The following is an 18,417-nucleotide window of genomic DNA, read 5'->3' as shown; positions in this document are numbered from 1 at the left end:
AGAAAAGTGAAGACGCAAATTGTGATTGGCCGGAATGAGTTTTTAAATTATAAAATGGATATGTAGTTACATATTTAAACACCCAAACCTAAATCCACAATATAGTTATAAATTATGCTACCTCACACTTTGCCACCATGGAGCTACATTTGGCAGCACTGACTGGATATATGAAATGATGCACTTAATGGCCTCTTGAGTGGGCGTGGTTGAGTCTCCCCGTCCCTATAGTGGCAAGAGTGAACAGCTTCCACTCAGCTACCATCAGATCAGACTGTTGAACAAGGCCTGATCACTGCAACACTTTACTTTAAAAGTGCAATCAAATATACACCCTATGAGGCCTTGAATTCACAGAGATTTTGTTTGTATAAGTATTTTTGGAGGGTGAACTCCTTTAAAGTTAGGAAGTAGTTAGGAACAAAACTAATAATGCGCTTTTGCACAAAATAACACCTGGACCTCTTTGGTGGGGACGTAACAACTACAAATAAAGGTAAGGAAGCCTTCTAGTATGGAATTCTCCTTAGAGGTTCTCAGGAGACAGACACCGTCATGTGAAAGCCGGTTAAAGCTAAATCAGAGTTCACAGAGCATACAAGGTCAACTCCAAGGATAGAAAATGTAATCAGATGAGCCTGATCCAGTGTTGTGGCTGAGCAGTTCGCCTTCCACTGCACTGTAAACACCATGCAGGTGGCCTTTTATCGATGAGGACAGTGTTCATGTCCAGGACCCCAAATTAACAGATTCGGCACTGGACTGAAACTATTTGGTGCCAGGGAGGGACCTAGCGCTGGCTCTATAGAACGCTATGCGACTCCCCATTCCCTGCTGCCGCATGACATGCAGCACAGCCTCTCGACTTCTGCTAAAATAAAAATAACGATTTCGCTACTCACTCAATACAAAGACGGTTCTGTGATGAAGAAAGCCTACTTTCCCTAGTGGACGCATCCCCACCTCACGTATTTTGGCCAGAAAGATATATTGATTTGCTAAATACATTAAGACTCACCCAAATACTGGTTGCATTTCCGCTTGGTTTTATAATGTCAACACAACAGGCTCTGAACAGTAAACATTTATGACTGCTATCTAGTGTGGAATATTAGCAATAAAGATGTTTAACCCTCGTAGTGGATATAGAATATAGAAGTCTATTCAGGTGATTTATAAAGACACAGAACATTAATAGTCTTACAACTCAACATTCACAACATACTGGATCATTAATCCACTGAGCAAACAACCTCCTCATCACCAAGGTTGCTGACGAGTGGAAACCTTGTTCGTGTCCAAAACCGTTCCTTTAACTATTATTTTTCTCTCGTGTTATTCCCCCCCTCTTTTCTTCTCTTACTTTAGCACCGTCTGCAGTCTTCTCCTCGCTGTGATCTCCAGCATGAGTGTTCGTATCAATGTTCATACTTTCTTTTTCGTTTCACCGTCTTCTCCGTAGTGTCGTCTCCACTGTTCTCCACAACATTATCTCCGCTCTGTCGTTTCCTTCCCCTCCTCTTCTCCGTAGCGCCGTTGCCGCTGTGAGTGCTGTTCATGTGAATGTTCAGGGACCTTTTGGCTTGGAAGCGGCTGCCGCAGACGGTGCACACGTAGGGTTTCTCCCCGGTGTGCGTCAACTCATGCCTCTGCAGGTCCACGGCCTGCATGAAGCCTTTACCGCAGCCGATTACCCGACACATGAAGGTCCTCTCTTTGTTGTGGAACTTCAGGTGTCTGTCCCGGACATGCTTCTGGAGGAAAGCCTTGCCACAGATGTCGCAGGCGAACTTCCGCTCGCCGGTGTGGATCTTCATGTGCATCTTCAGAGTTGCCCGGAGTGGAAAATCCTTGCCGCACTCTGCGCAGCTGAACGGTTTCTCACCGGTGTGGACTACCATGTGCATGTCTAGAGCGGAGTTGGAGGGGCAGCCCTTCCCACACAAGTGACACACGTGGCTCAGCTCTATATGGGACTGCAGGTGGACCAAGAGACTGTGCGTGTCCTCGGTTTGATGGCCGCACAGACCACAACACAACGACGATGACGATGGCGATGACTCCTTGACACAAAAAGGGGGGGAAAAAACAACATTACACCGGAGGACCTTATAATATTATGTCAACCTTATATTGCTATATACGTGGTTCTCGTTTTATTTTTTTTCATGTCAAGCACGCCCCAGAAGCAAAGATTTGTTAAAAGTTAAAAGTGATAACTTTAAAAAGATATGTCCAAAACTCAGCTGCCCGTCTGCTCACCAGTACACACTCCAGAGACCACGTTACACATTCTGCTCACCACCTACAAATAATAATAATAATATATACGATTTATATAGCGCTTTTCTGGGTACCCAAAGTCGCTTTACAGAAAGAGGTACAGACATATTTATTAGAAAACTATTTAAAAAGGTTTAAAAGGTTAAAAACTAGAAATCAAAATCAAAAGAGGGACAAACAAGAAGGGGGGGTGTGTGTGTGTGTGTGTGGGGGGGGGGGGTTATGTAGGGAAAGCCAGTTTGAAAAGGTGGGTTTTGAGTGTGCTTTTGAACATTTCGAGGGTGGGGGCAGCTCTGATGTGAGTTGGGAGTGAGTTCCAGAGAGAAGGGGCAGCCACTGCAAAGGCCCTGTCTCCCCATGTCCGCAAAGAATGCAACAAACTGGCTCCCCCCTACCTATCTGATCTTATGTGCCCCCCCCCCCCCCCCCCCCCCCCCGCCTCCTCGGCTCCAGTGAAGCCAACCTCCTGGAGGTCTGCGAGGTCTTGTGTCACAACCTTTCTATTTTTTTAATAGCTAAAGTATGAAATAATAGTTCAAGTGGTTAAAATCTAAAATCTAAAATGACACACACAAAGATGCTTCCCTGGTTCTAATAGGTTAAAAGCAACAGTAGTTGACTCAAGGTGCTTTCCATTCAAAATATCATCATAAACACCTCATAAAATACAACATAGTAAAATAAATATATACCTCATAAAAATACAGCATAATTAAAATAACATAAAAAAGCAATACTATAAAAACTAGAGTTAAAATACATTCACTGATCAAAATAGACCATAAGTTAGTTGCCCACAGACTAATCTCTCAAGAACAGATTCTGAGCTGAGGAAACAAACAGCACTGTCTTTCCTTTTTTTGCCAATGGGTTTCCATATTGTCCACAGACTGACTGTTATGTGACAATAAAGCTTGATTCCCATTCTTATGGGGTTGGCACGATCATAAAAGATATCGTTGTGCAAATAATTGTGATATATAATGATTTAATTATACCATTATATAGACAGAGTATATGTTGGGGTGCGTATATATATACGGACCTGGGATATGACGCCACCTAGCGTCGGGGTCCGTGTATATACGTAAAGAAAAGAGTCAAGTAAACAAATAAATTACTCAACACGGTCGTTACCAACATATAAAAATAAATAATGTACTGTGGCCGATATAGGGCATATTTAGTAATAGCCAATCTACAAACTTGAGATTGTAGATCTGCTAATTTCTGCCATTCCCATTTTTTTGTCATTGTGATAACTGCGATTATTTAAATAAAATTGTGCACGGGCGATTACGTAACAATGGTGACGGCAGGGGGGGGGTCTTACCTTCGCGTGCGTCCGGACGTGTTTCAGAATGTCTTTCTTCATGGAAAACTCCTCTCCGCAGGCTTTGCACTTGTACGCGGGGTGCCGTCTGGGGCGGCCCGCCTCCGGCGGCTGCTCCTCGTTGTCGGGACGGTGCGTGGTCCTCTGGTGGCGCAGCAGCTCCCGCCTCGTGCGGAACTCTTCCCTGCAGATGGCGCAAACGTGCCGGTTCCTGTAGTGTTCGGCGGCGTGTCTATCCAGAGAGTGCCAGTGGTAGTACTCCTTCTTGCACACCTTAGACAGACAGACAGAGACTGTTATTAAACCCAGGGGTGAGCTCAATCGCATGAGGGAGAACTGGAAGTTTGAGTACTGCATCAGGCAGGATGATTGTATAGAGCAGGGGTAGGCACACTGGCATAAGTGTGAGAGAGCTTTTCTTTTCCCTTTAAAATGAAGTGAAGAACTGAAATGAAGTAAAATTAAGATGACGTCACTACCGCTACTCCTGGGACACGGAAGTATGTTTTACTGTTAAAAATAGCGAAGCGAATGCCCGTTTTTGGCGAACTAGAATGCGTTTGTTTGATCAGCACCAGAATTAGAATTTTGAAGTAAGAAATTAAGACGGAACATTGCCCATCTGGTCAAAACCATGGAGAGTTCTAGATTAGGAGATACGAGCCATTCCTTCTGAGTCGTAAACAAGGAAGTGAAAGGGCAATGCGCATGCGCGGAACAGCAAGGAGTACGGTGCAGAAGGAGAGGCCACACAAAAAACAAACAAATAAAAACGACTTTTTGTTTTATATCAATAAAAAAAAGCCCTAGACGTGTCACGTGTATACACGTCCAAGGCCACCTACGGTTTGATTAGAAAGGACAATTGTGTTAATTGCAGTAAAACATCTGGGTGTGAATGTGACATTAGAGACCAGGCCCATTGGATCTGTAGGGTTTAAAATGGAACCTACCTTACACTGGTATGGTTTCTCCACCTGATGAACTGGCATGTGGCGCGTCAGGCACACCTTCATTCTGAATGTTCTGCCACACACCTCACAACTGAATGGTTTCCCTCCTGTGTGCAACAGTGAGATTTTAGCTCGAACATTGGACCATATGAATACAATTGACATTTCACTTCTCCTTTTAGGCTTTGTAAAGCACTACTGTCTACTACCCCAAGCTCACACCTCCGGTCGAATCACCCGGAGGGTACTACCAAGCCACGCCCTGGAAACCCCCAAGTCGCACACCAAATGCCTCGATAGGAGCTTTCTCCACTCTGCTATAAGGACATGGAACAGCGTTCCCCCTGCGGTTGTTGGAGCAGTGTTCACGCCTTCCAGAAGAGGTTGAACCTCCCCAGTATGTGACTGTAATCCCACAAAGCTCAAGGACTGTTATTCATCCAACATTCAGTTTAGACATACTGTACGCCTGACTGAGTAGCTGCAGATCATTGATAGGCTCTTTGAATGGGGTGCAGTACTTAGTTTAGACAGTTTTTGGTTTAGACTAGTCATTGGTTAGACCAGTCATTAGTTCTATCTCAAACCCTCACCCTAAACCTAACCTCCCACGGGGCAGCACACCTAAACCTAACCCTAACCCATGTCTAACCAATGACTAGTCTAAACTAAGTATGCACCCCTTTGAATGTGTTTTTCTTATAGCCTGTATCTGCTTAAGCTTAATAAAATAAAATAAAATAAATTAGTGAAAGTTAATGGTACCGATGATCAAAGGAAATAATCTACCAAAATGTCAGGCCTCTTATTGCTTTCTAAAATAGCATGAATAAGCTCACATTGGGTCACATGCTGTGACCTTGTTGATCGTCTATTTCCTCTCCATCTCCTATTTTTGAGAATGTACCAGCCAACATTTTCCAACAAAAAAACAAGGCTGATAATTGTGCAAAATAATTGCAATTAGCTCAAATAATTGCAATCAGGCGACTATGTAAAATTTGTGACAGGAAAATTACATCTTTATTCATTTTTTGTTCTGGTCCGCGAACATTTTATGAACCGTCAGCCGGTCCGTGGTAATAGAAAGGTTGGGAACCACTGGTCTAAACAATACCATACAATATAGCACAGCATAGGCTTACCTGTGTGAACCTTTCTGTGTATCTTCAGACACTGTATACTACGGAACTTCATCCCACATGTGCTGCAGGTGTTACAGTGCTCTATGTGAGTGTCAAGGTGACCTTTCAGGTCCCGGTTGGACGGGAACAGCTCCCCACAGAACCCACAGCGACACTGTGTCTCATCGCAGCACGACTTCATGACATGTCTGAGCAGAGCGTCCATGCTCTGGAAGGACTGGGAGCACACCAGACAGAACTGAAACGTATGTTCGTTTACCGTCTCCAGCAGACTCTGTCCTTCGACTGAATTTGACTCTAATGTTGAACTCTCTAATTCTGCACTCTTTAATGTTGAACTCTCCTCCTCGCTCTCTCTCGTATCATCCTCAACCCCAGGGTCATAATCTTTATCATCATGATCATGATCATCATCATCATCCTCAACCATACAGCTCTCTGGGGACAGCGCCTCATACTCATCACTGGCTGGTTCTGGACACGGTTGGCTGCCATTGGTTGATTCTGATGGAGGTTGGCCGGCATTGGTTGGTTCTGGACAAGGTTGGCTGTCATTGGTTGGTTCCGAACTAGGTTGGCTGTCCTCGGCTGGTTTTGGACAAGGCTGGCTGTCATTGGTTGGCTCTGGACGAGGTTGGCTGTCATTGGTTGATTGCGAATCATGAGGTTGGTTGTCAGTGGCTGGTTCTGGGAAAGATTGCCAGTCATTGGTTGACAGTGTGTTGCTTAGATAATGCTGTAAGTCTAGGGAGAGAGAGAGAGAGAGGGGGGGGGGTTAAATTTGCCTTTAGGTTCAATTCAATTGTTTTTATCCGGTGAGGGCAGGGAAGGCAGAGATACAAGCATATGGACAGCAGTTTTATAATAAACTATTTGTAAAAACACAAGCAAATAATGAACATACACATTCATTACATTATGAAATATGCAATTATGTGTTGAAATGTAAACACAATTACTTGTAGAAAACAGCCCGCCACCAAAAATACAGAAAACAGAAGAGACATGTTTACAGTATTCTCTATTCTAGGTGATTTGCTCTGTTCTTAATAGAAGCATAATAGCACAGGAGGCTATATATATATATATATATATATATATATATATATATATATATATATATATATATATACACATACACACACATACATACACACACACACACACACACACACACACACACAAAATAATAAATTAATATTATGTTCCAAACCATTTTAAGAAGTTACAATATAAAATATAAAGGAGTCTCTTGTACGTCTGTAATTAGTGATGGGAGATTCATCATCAAACACATCTGTATCTGCCGATATTGGCCTTAAACCAATTAATCGGTAATCATATATTATCGTAAAAATCGGATTTAGCAGATCATTAATTGTATTATAATTATGTTATGTAGGAGAAAAAATCCTGAAAAAGATGATGAAGGCTGCAAATTATATCAGTGTTGTGCTGGGAAGGCCTTTGAAAGAGTCAATAGTTGGATCATTAAAAAGAAAATACTAGCCTACACAAGCTGTGATATGAGCCAACATTTCAATAATGGTGCACCCCAAGTTTTGGAATAAAGAAAGCGGCATTGCTTTTTTCAAATTCAGCTTTTTTTTCCAGAAAATAATTATATATTATTTTGAAATATCTCACCAACACTCAAGCGACCGAGCATGTCTCCGTGAACAGAGAGTAGGTAAATCTGCGTCCTATGGAGAGTGGAATAACAGATGAGGGACCCTAGGGTACCACCATCCAAAATTCAAAAAAGGTAACCGAAGGTCCCGAAAGGAGCTAAGAAATACTTGTAAATTAACTTGTAAATTAAAGTTTGCCACTGCAGTGTAGACATGTTATGGTGTAGCAGAGTGGCTCACACACAGCCTCAGCCGGATTTATCCGTTTATTCAGATTCCATGTGACTTGATTGTGTTTAGACTCAAATTAATCGGATTCCAATCTGGATGTACGTGTTATAGATCTGATTCAGGCTGGATTTGGCTTCCAGTCTGAACCCACAGATCTGTGACAGATCCGATCCGATCAGATCAGATTTGACTGGATGTGACTGCAGTCTAAATAGTTAATTCCACCACAGTTCTGTCAGAAATAACAATTTGTACCAACCTGTATCTCTGTTCAGTGTGACGTGTGGGTTCAGCCGGGTGTCCAACAGCGCCCTCTGGCGGTCCAGAGTATCTTCAAAGTCGTGCACGGTGAGATGGAACAGTTCCAGGACGTCTTCAGCCGCTTCCATCAGAACCTTCAGCACCACACGATCCACTCTTTCTCCTCTTCCTCTCTTCTTCTTCATCACGACGTCAACATCTCGAGCGGCACGCTGCATCCTCTTCCTCACATCCACATCCACATGAAGCCAGATCTCACAAGACATTTTGTTTTACTATTTGTTAAATTCTCTCCTTTTTTACTGAATACAAATGTGTTTTTTATGATGCGTTGCCTCTGCTTAATGTTTTAAAATGTATAGCTAATTTAATTGCCATGTTGCTGAACTGTATTTTTTTTTAAATACACTTCTCCTCGCCACTGACTGCTTTCTTCTCCTCACCAGCGGCGCGAACGAAAACAAAAACAACGTGAGCTTGAGCGACTTCATGCTCCGGGTCAACAACGCCTGGAATCCCTGGATTCCTGAATAAAATAAAGAGTAAAGACGAGTGAAGGAGAAGAAAATCACACCGCCCCCTGCTGGAGGGAAAGATAAACTCACTGGTCCACAGTACACTATATTCAAACTTAGCCTGGAGCCTGACTTATGCATTTCATATTTTCATTGAAAGAGAGAGAGAGAGAGAGAGAGAGAGAGAGAGAGAGAGTAAAAATAAATTTGCCTTTAGGTTTAACTTCATTGTTTCTATCCAGTGAAGGCTAGCCTCGGTCCCAGGCTTACTTATCTGCAGGGTGAAGTCAGGGAAGGCAGAGATACAAGTACAGGCAGTTTTATAATAAACTCATTGGTCCTCACACTAAGTTCAAACTTAGCCTGACTTATGCATTTCATATTTTCATTACTAAAATGTAAGCTGTTGCACCCATAGTTATATAAGCATTGCAATTAATTTGCACATTAGTGGGGTTACGGGTAAGAGTAAAGAGTGAAGGAGAAGACAGTCACACTGCCCCCTGCTGGAGGGAAAGATAAACTACAAGGTGTTTTAATCCACTCAGTCTCGGAATCTGTCATATGAAACATAAATGTTAAAACGTTTTAAAAAGAAAAAGAGCAATTACTAAAACGTTGTTATATGTAAAAACATATACAGGCTCAGATCCACACATGGTGTGCTGCCTTGTCGATCAGCTGTTTTGTATATATAAATAAAGATTATTCTTAAGGTCTTAAGACTTAAGGTCTAGACCTAGACCTTAAGTCTATTCAGGTGATTTATAAAGACACAGAACATTACAAGTCTTATAGCTCAACATTCACAATCACAACATACTGGATCATTAATCCACTGAGCAAACTACCTGCTCATCACCAAAGGTTGCTGTCGGGTGGAAACCTTGTTCGTGTCCAAAACCGCTCCTTTAACTATTCTTTTGTAAGATTATTTAGAATGTGTATTGTGAAAACAGCTGCTCTACAAGCTCACAACACGCAACACGGTCACACCTTGTGAGCTTCTAGATCACAAGGTGTGACCGTGTTGCGTGTTGTGAGCTTGTAGAGCAGCTGTTTTCACAATACAAATTCTAAATAATCTTACAAAATTACTACACTACTTTTGTGTGACACTTTTGTATGAATAATAATATGTATGATTTACAAAAAAGAAAAGACGGTTGGCATATCATGGAGATACAAGGTTTCTGCCCGACAGCAATGATTCGTAAAGAGGAATAGGACAGACGTACTACGTACGTCGCAGCATGCACCATAGCTGCACTGGGAGACAAACAGGAGCCAGAAGGTCAATGGAATGCATTGAATTCAATGAGAGCTGATTGGACCAGCTTTTAATGAACACGTCTGTTAATGATTGCCACCTTTGTCAGATAATTGGTTCAGGAAAAAGAAAACATCCGATTTATCACCTTTCTGAATTCTGATGCTTGTACACAGTATTAGTTCATACTTTATTTCTTTTTCGTTTCACCGTCTTCTCCATAGTGTCGTCTCCACTGTTCTCCACAACATTATCTCCGCTCTGTCGTTTCCTTCCCCTCCTCTTCTCTGTAGCGCCGTTGCCGCTGTGAGTGCTGTTCATGTGAATGTTCAGGGACCTTCTGGCTTGGAAGCGTTCGCCGCAGACGGTGCACACGTAGGGTTTCTCCCCAGTGTGCGTCAACTTGTGCCTCTGCAGGTCCACGGCCTGCATGAAGCCTTTACCACAGCCGCTCACCTGACACATGAAGGTCCTCTCTTTGTTGTGGAACCTTAGGTGTGTGTCCAAGTTATTCTTCTGGGCGAAAGTCTTGCCGCAGACGTCGCAGGCGAACTTCCGCTCGCCGGTGTGGATCTTCATGTGCGTCACCAGAATTCCCTGTAGTTTAAAATCCTTGCCGCACTCGGCGCAGCTGAACGGTTTCTCACCGGTGTGGACTACCATGTGCATGTCTAGAGCGGAGTTGGAGGGCCAGCCCTTCCCACACACGTGACACGTGTGCACTCTGTGGGACTGCAGGTGGACAGAGAGACTGTGTGTGTCCTCGGTTTGATGGCCGCACAGACCACAACACAACGATAATGATGATGGCGATGACTCCTTGAAAAAAAATTAAACATTACACCTATTATTACTATGTTATGTCAAGTTAAGTCACCCATTTAGACCTAAGACCGATTCAAAAACGCCTTCTAAAACCTAACCTAGGGTTTTCCGAAAACCTTCAAATTGTTATTTAAAAATTACACCCGGGCCTGGGCCGTGGCTCAGCGGTCCAGGCACCTTGGCTGGTAATCCAGTCTGGCAGTGTGCCGCGGGTTCGACTCCCGTTCCCGACGGCCTTTACTGCATGTCACTCCCCATCTCTCTCCCCATTTCCTGCCAGCCTACTGTCTGTCCCTCCATAAAAAATAAAAGGCGAAAGCCAAAAACAAACAAAAAAGAATCCCACCCGTGTGAAGTGAGGGGCGCTGTTATTATCATACATCACCTCAATCCGGCCAATCACAATTTGCGTCCTCACCATCGTCTTCAATGTTTGTGTTTGCACAAACACTCAAAACTGGCCATGCATTGTCGATGGCATTTGTGTTAGGACAATGTTTGTTTTTACACAAACCCTCATAGGAGGGGCTAGTGGTGCTCAAAAAATTAAAAAATAAATGATGTTGCTATATGAGACACAGAGGTAGCTCCCGGCATGAAAGGTAAAACAACGTATATGTACATTACACCAGATCTAAATGGGTTAAGGACCCAATGCAAAGAATGTCAACCTTATGTTGCTAACATTAAATATTGAAATTGGAACGTGTAAAAAATACATTTCTGTTTGGCTTTAGGCTTTGTAAATTAAAATTGCAGAGGTCAGATTTGACAAATAACGTAAATATACAAAGCAATTACAAAACACGGTTGTTACCAACTTAAAAAAAAAAAGTACCATGGCCGATATAGGGCATATTTAGTCCTTTCATACCTTAAATAGTGGAAATGGCCAATCTACAGACATAATGACATTACGGGTGATTACGTAACAATGGTGATGGCGGGCAGGCCTTACCTTCGCGTGCGTCCGGACGTGTTTCAGAATGTCTGTCTTCAAGGCGAACTCTTCTCCGCAGGCTTTGCACTTGTGTCTGGGGAGCGGTCTCTGTCTGGGACGGCGCGTCTTACGGTGTTTGATCCTGTGCTTCAACTCGTGCCTCTTCAGATCACTGGACTGCATGTAGCCTTTACCGCAGCCGCTCACCTGACACATGAAAGTCCTCTCTTTGTTGTGGAACCTCAGGTGTACGTCCAAGTTATTCTTCTGGGCGAAAGTCTTGCCGCACTCTGCGCAGCTGAAAGGTTTCTCACCGGTATGGACTCTCCTGTGCGCGTCTAGAGCGCAGCGGGAGGGGCAGCCCCGCCCACACACGTGGCACACGTGGGACTCTCTGTGGGACTGCAGGTGGGCCGAGAGACTTTGCGTGTCCTCGGTTTGATGGCCGCACAGACCACAACACAACGATGATGATGTGTCCTTGACACAAAATGGGCAGAAAAAACAATAGGATTACACTACATCAAGTCAGGTCACCTTTATTTATATAGCACAGTTAACCCAATAATACCCGTAAAACTATGTATTTGGCCATGGACTCCTATCTTAAATATTTGGAAACATTGAAATTGGAACGTGTAAAATTGTAAATTCAGTTTGGATTTTAGGCTTTGTAAATGAAAATTGGGGGCAGATATGACAAATAACTTATAACATATAAGAAATTACTAAACAGAGTCGTTACCAACATATACAAATAATTAAATAAATAATGCACTATGGCCAAAATAGGGCATATTTAATAGTTTCCTACTTTAAATATAGTAATAAGAAAGTCAGAAATACTATAAATATAGTAGAAATAGCCAATCTACAAACGTGAGCATGTAGATCAACTATTTCTGCCATTCGTTTATTGATTTTATTTACGTAACAATGTTGGCGGCTGGCAGGGGCTCACCTTCGCATGCGTAAGGACGTGTTTCAGAATGTCTTTCTTCAAGGCGAACTCCTCTCCGCAGGCTTTGCACTTGTGAGCGGGGTGCGGTCTGGAGTGGCGCGCCTCCGGCTGCTCCTCGTTGTCGGGGCGGTGCGTGGTCCTCTGGTGGCGCAGCAGCTCCCGCCTCGTGCGGAACTCTTCCCTGCAGACGGCGCAAACGTGCCGCTTCGTGTGGTGTTCGGCGACGTGTCTATCCAGAGAGTAGGAGTGGTAGAACGGCTTCTTGCACACCTTAGACAGACAGACATTTATTAAACCCAGTCACACTCTGCATCAGGCAGGGGGATTGTATAGAGAGTATACAGAACCCATTTAGAACTGAGGCCGATTCTAAAAACGCCTTCTACATAGTATTCTAAAAAACTTCCAATATATATATATGAAAAATACAAAAATGTTATGTTGCTTGCTATATACTAAACAACAACATAGCAACTAGTTAACATCAATCCCAAAAGGGGTTCCCAAATTGAAGGGTAAAAAACCCCAAAAGTGTCTCCGGTCCTGAATTGACGTCCTGACGTCACTCCCACTACGTGTAAAAAATACATTTCTGTTTGGCTTTAGGCTTTGTAAATTAAAATTGCAGAGGTCAGATTTGACAAATAACGTAAATATACAAAGCAATTACAAAACACGGTTGTTACCAACTTTAAAAAAAAAAGTACCATGGCCGATATAGGGCATATTTAGTCCTTTCATACCTTAAATAGTGGAAATGGCCAATCTACAGACATAATGACATTACGGGTGATTACGTAACAATGGTGACGGCGGGCAGGCCTTACCTTCGCGTGCGTCCGGACGTGTTTCAGAATGTCTGTCTTCAAGGCGAACTCTTCTCCGCAGGCTTTGCACTTGTGTCTGGGGAGCGGTCTCTGTCTGGGGCGGCGCGTCTTTCGGTGTTTGATCCTGTGCTTCAACTCGTGCCTCTTCAGATCCCCGGACTGCATGTAGCCTTTACCGCAGCCGCTCACCTGACACACGAAGGTCCTCTCTTTGTTGTGGAACCTCAGGTGTACGTCCAAGTTATTCTTCTGGGCGAAAGTCTTGCCGCACTCTGCGCAGCTGAAAGGTTTCTCACCGGTATGGACTCTCATGTGCGCGTCTAGAGCACAGCGGGAGGGGCAGCCCCGCCCACACACGTGACACACGTGGGACTCTCTGTGGGACTGCAGGTGGGCCGAGAGACTGTGCGTGTCCTCGGTTTGATGGCCGCACAGACCACAACACAACGATGACGATGTCTCCTTGACACAAAATGGGCAGAAAAAAACAATAGGATTACACTACATCAAGTCAGGTCACCTTCATTTATATAGCACAGTTAACCCAATAATACCCGATTTTTGTCACGCCCCAAAACTATGTATTTGGCCATGGACTCCCGTCTTAAATATTTGGAAACATTGAAATTGGAACGTGTAAAATTTTAAATTCAGTTTGGCTTTTAGGCTTTGTAAATGAAAATTGGGGGCAGATATGACAAAAAACTTTACAAATAAGAAATTACTAAACAGAGTCGTTACCAACATATACAAATAATCAAATAAATAATGCACTATGGCCAAAATAGGGCATATTTAATAGTTTCCTACTTTAAATATAGTAATAAGAAAGTCAGAAATACTATAAATATAGTAGAAATAGCTACAAACTACAAACGTGAGCATGTAGATCAACTATTTCTGCCATTAGTTTATTGTTTTTATTTACGTAACAATGTTGGCGGCTGGCAGGGGCTCACCTTCGCATGCGTAAGGACGTGTTTCAGAATGTCTTTCTTCAAGGCGAACTCCTCTCCGCAGGCTTTGCACTTGTGAGCGGGGTGCGGTCTGGAGCGGCGCGCCTCCGGCTGCTCCTCGTTGTCGGGGCGGTGCGTGGTCCTCTGGTGGCGCAGCAGCTCCCGCCTCGTGCGGAACTCTTCCCTGCAGACGGCGCAAACGTGCCGGTTCGTGTGGTGTTCGGCGACGTGTCTATCCAGAGACTGGTAGTGGTAGAACGGCTTCTTGCACACCTTAGACAGACAGACATTTATTAAACCCAGTCACACTCTGCATCAGGCAGGGGGATTGTATAGAGAGTATACAGAACCCATTTAGAACTGAGGCCGATTTTACGCCAACAACAACATAGCAACAAGTTAACATCAATCCCTAAAGGGGTTCCCAAATTGAAGGGTAAAAAACCCCAAAAGTGTCTCCGGTCCTGAATTGACGTCCTGACGTCACTCCCGCTACCCCTCGGGCACGGAAGTATGTTTCACTTTGGAGATAACATACGGGTCATCTTAACATAGTGTCATAAAAGACATATAACAAACCATTACTATACCTAAAGACAAAAGCTTCAGTAGAACAAAAATAGCTAGTTAGCCTAGATAATGCAGAGCTAGTTTGTTTAATTTAAGTATTTATATTTAAACGAGATGAAGAAAGTCTCCACTCCCCAGCCCACACACACAGTGACAGCACTCCGTGTTTACACACAGACATCTGCCACATTGTTTGCTTAATTTCCTTGATTTTATGGGGATTGCATTCACACCTTCAGTGAAACGAAATCAGGTGCGTTTGGAAGCGAAACCCTTGTTTTTTGGGCAAACTAGAATGTGTTTGTTTAATCGGCACTACGCAGCAGCTTTCATTTTAATTGCAGTAAAACATACTTGTGTGAATGAGACATTAGAGACCAGGTCCATTGGATCTGTAGGGTTTAAATGGAACCTACCTTACACTGGTATGGTAATGGTTTCTTCACCTGATGAACTGTCATGTGGCGCATCAGGCCTGCCTTCATTCTGAATGTTCTGCCACACACCTCACAACTGAATGGTTTCCCTCCTGTGTGCAATAGTGACATTTTAGCTGAGGTAATTGTTGTACAAATTTATTTAATCGTGTTTTTTGGATAATTACAATTTCACTTTGCCTTTTAGGTTTTGTAAACACAAATTGCACAGGGCATATATATGACAAATGACCTAACCATGAAAGAAGTTTTTGTGACAGGAAATTTACAATTTAGGCATGCTCATATCCCAGTTACCAGCACCTTACAATAAGCAAGGTCAATAGTCAGAATCACATACACAGAATGTAGATGGAAACTAGGGTCAGCAAGAACATACCATCTGTTTTTATGGAAATTTGTATGATTCGCAAGTATTATTATTTTTGTATTATTTCAGAAGATTTACAAAAGTTTTTTTTTTTAAAAGGCTTTTTCAAAAACGATTCCAACATTTTACAAAAGTATTTCATAAATACTATTTCAAAAAACATTCCATACGTCCTAAATTAGTAGTGAAAATGAAGAGCAGCAGATTCACTCGCAACGTGGCGTCTTGAGCTAAAACGTTTGGGAACCACGTGCTGCTCTAATCAATACAATATCGCACAGCAGGCTTACCTGTATGAACCCTTGACTTTAATGTTGAACTCTCTGAGTCTGGACTCTTTAATGTTGAACTCTCTGATTCTGGACTCTTTAATGTTGAACTCTCTGAGTCTGGACTCTTTAATGTTGAACTCTCTGATTCTGGACTCTTTAATGTTGAACTCTCTGAGTCTGGACTCTTTAATGTTGAACTCTCTGATTCTGGACTCTTTAATGTTGAACTCTCCTCCTCGCTCTCTCTCATAACATCCTCAACCCCAGGGTCATAATCTTTATCATCATCATCATCCTCGTCATCATCCTCATCCTCAACCATACTGCTGTACGGGGACAGCGCTTCATTCACATCACTGGCTGGGTGTGGACACGGTTGGCTGTCATTGGTTGATTCTGATGGAGGTTGGCCGTCATTGGTTGGTTCTGGACAAGGTTGGCTGCCATCGGTCGGTTCTGGACAAGTTTTAATGTCATCGGTTGGTTCCGGATGAGGTTGGCCATCATTGGCTGGTTCTGGATGAAGTTGGCAGTCATAGGTTGGTTGTGATTGAGGTTGGCTGTCATTGGCTGGTTCTGGACAAAGTTTGCAGTCATTGGTTGTTTTTGTGTGGCTGTGATGAGGCTGTAAGTCTAGAGAGAGAGAGAGAGAGAGAGAGAGAGAGAGAGAGAGCGAGAGGATTTGAATAAAATATATTTGTCTCTTACTCAAATGTTCAATGTGTAAACAAAATGAGGAAAATTATCGTTTAATGTGTTAATGTTTTTGTTTCTTTTCTTTTTTCTTTTAAATTATTTTTATCCCACGATTTTGTAACCCATTTTTCACCCCTGTGTCAATCATCTAATGTGATCCTGGGCTCTACACACCCTCCACCAACCTAGACCCCATATATGGGGGACAAGGGGAGAGCAACGGACTTGAAGTCATGCTTCCTTCATGCCTGAGTGTCCAAGTTGCTCCTTTACACCTGACAGGGGGGAGTTTCCCTGGTTGGACGTAGCGCGTGGAAGGAACACGTTATTCCAACCAGTTCCTTTCCCCTCCATCAGGCGCCCCGGCTGGCCAGGGGGAGGCTGTTTCTTTTCTTTTTTGAGGGGCGCTCCTTGACAATGAATGAAGAATCACTCCTCACTTCACACAGGTGTGATTTTTCTTTTAATACAAGTAGGAGGACTTGTAGAAAACAGACCCACCACCAAAAATAGAAACAACTTGATGCATTGCACACAAGTAGGCCATGTATGGCCTACTTGTTGTTGCGCAAGCAGAGCTCACCACTTCTGGTACGACTGCTGGTCCGAAAAGCTCTGTGCTGGTTGTCTAGGTTTGAAATACAACAGTGGTCAGTGGTTTCTCATTGGCTGGTGGAAAGTACCGACATACATACCCAGCTGATCGCTGTTCTTGGTCCCTGATTGGCCGAGTGCCGCCACCGACATATGAAGCCGATTACAGTACTTGCACGCTCTGCTTGTGCAAGTAAAAACAAAACCAATTGGCCGACCAACTTCAAATTCAAAAGGTACTGAACCAATCGATTGCCATGGCAATCAGTCTAAGCTTTATTTGGCTAATCGCCCACATGTACATGCCTATAGCCTATATGGTCATATACTGTCTGGCAGACAGACAGATATCTATCTATATGTATGGGCAGAAAGGGGACAACTAGTACAGTTAATATGGCTGTAACATTTAAGTTGATGATTATTGTCACACAAATAATTGTGATTAACAATTTCATTGTTTCTTTGCATTGAACAACATTGGATTAGATAGTTAGTGACTTCCACCACAGGTCTCTCAGTCAGAAATAACAACACATCAGGACAGTGATGCAGGCCTGTATCCTGCATCCTTTCTGACTCACTAAATTGAGTAGCCCTGATAATAAATTGAGCAAGGACGCAATCGTGTCACCATCCTGGGGTCCCAGCTGGGATGCAATACTAGTATACTGTACTCAGTACTGTACTCTAACGTCTTTGAAATAGGACTCATAAAATGGGACCCATCTAAAAGACAATCCCTAGCTGGGAACCATTACATTGAAAACGTATTTACCTGTATCTCTGTTCAGTTTGACGTGTGGGTTCAGCAGGGTGTCCAACAGCGCCCTCTGGCGGTCCAGAGTATCTTCCAAGTCGTGCACGGTGAGATGGAACAGTTCCAGGACGTCTTCAGCCGCTTCCATCAGAACCTTCAGCACCACACGATCCACTCTTTCTCCTCTTCCTCTCTTCTTCTTCATCACGACGTCAACATCTCGAGCGGCACGCTGCATCCTCTTCCTCACATCCACATCCACATGAAGCCAGATCTCACAAGACATTTTTACTATTTGTAAAATTCTCTCTGGCTGAATTTAAAAAAAAATGTATGTTTTTATGATGCGTTGCCTCTGGTTAATGTCTTACAATGTAAAGCTAATTTAATTGCCATGTTGCTGAACTGTATTTTACAAATACTTCTCCTCGATCGTCACTGACTGCTTTCTTTTCTGCAGCGCGAACGAAAACAAAAACAACGTGAGCGAATTCATGTTCCGCGTCAACAACGCCTGGATTCCGGAATAAAGAGTAAAGACGCGTGAAGGAGAAGACTGTAACCCAGGATAGGCCTGAACTCACACC

At 43.3% G+C, this 18,417-nt stretch overlaps 2 protein-coding genes across 2 annotated transcripts; both read right to left on the bottom strand.

The window, feature by feature from the left end:
• Positions 1-968: 968 nt before the first annotated feature.
• Positions 969-8,103, bottom strand: LOC308331761 (uncharacterized protein; the record flags this gene model as incomplete). The annotated part of the gene is made up of 5 exons (XM_080787251.1): positions 969-2,063; positions 3,617-3,889; positions 4,570-4,676; positions 5,715-6,401; positions 7,836-8,103. 5 exons carry the CDS (start codon positions 8,101-8,103, stop codon positions 1,419-1,421), a joined length of 1,980 nt encoding a protein of 659 aa, XP_080643377.1. The 3' UTR covers positions 969-1,418.
• Positions 8,104-9,644: 1,541 nt separating this feature from the next.
• LOC308331857 (uncharacterized protein) lies at positions 9,645-18,042 on the bottom strand. Its single transcript, XM_080787380.1, has 8 exons — positions 17,849-18,042; positions 15,799-16,413; positions 15,118-15,230; positions 14,135-14,404; positions 13,176-13,637; positions 12,349-12,618; positions 11,406-11,867; positions 9,645-10,441 (listed from the first exon to the last, which is right to left on the bottom strand). Exons 1-8 carry the CDS (start codon positions 18,033-18,035, stop codon positions 9,806-9,808), a joined length of 3,015 nt encoding a protein of 1,004 aa, XP_080643506.1. The 5' UTR covers positions 18,036-18,042; the 3' UTR covers positions 9,645-9,805.
• Positions 18,043-18,417: the final 375 nt, after the last annotated feature.

This window comes from Protomyctophum bolini, assembly GCF_963924005.1.
Source record: "Protomyctophum bolini genome assembly, chromosome: 17".
NCBI classification, from domain to species: Eukaryota; Metazoa; Chordata; class Actinopteri; order Myctophiformes; family Myctophidae; genus Protomyctophum; species Protomyctophum bolini.
This window is presented reverse-complemented; position numbering and strand designations above follow the sequence as displayed.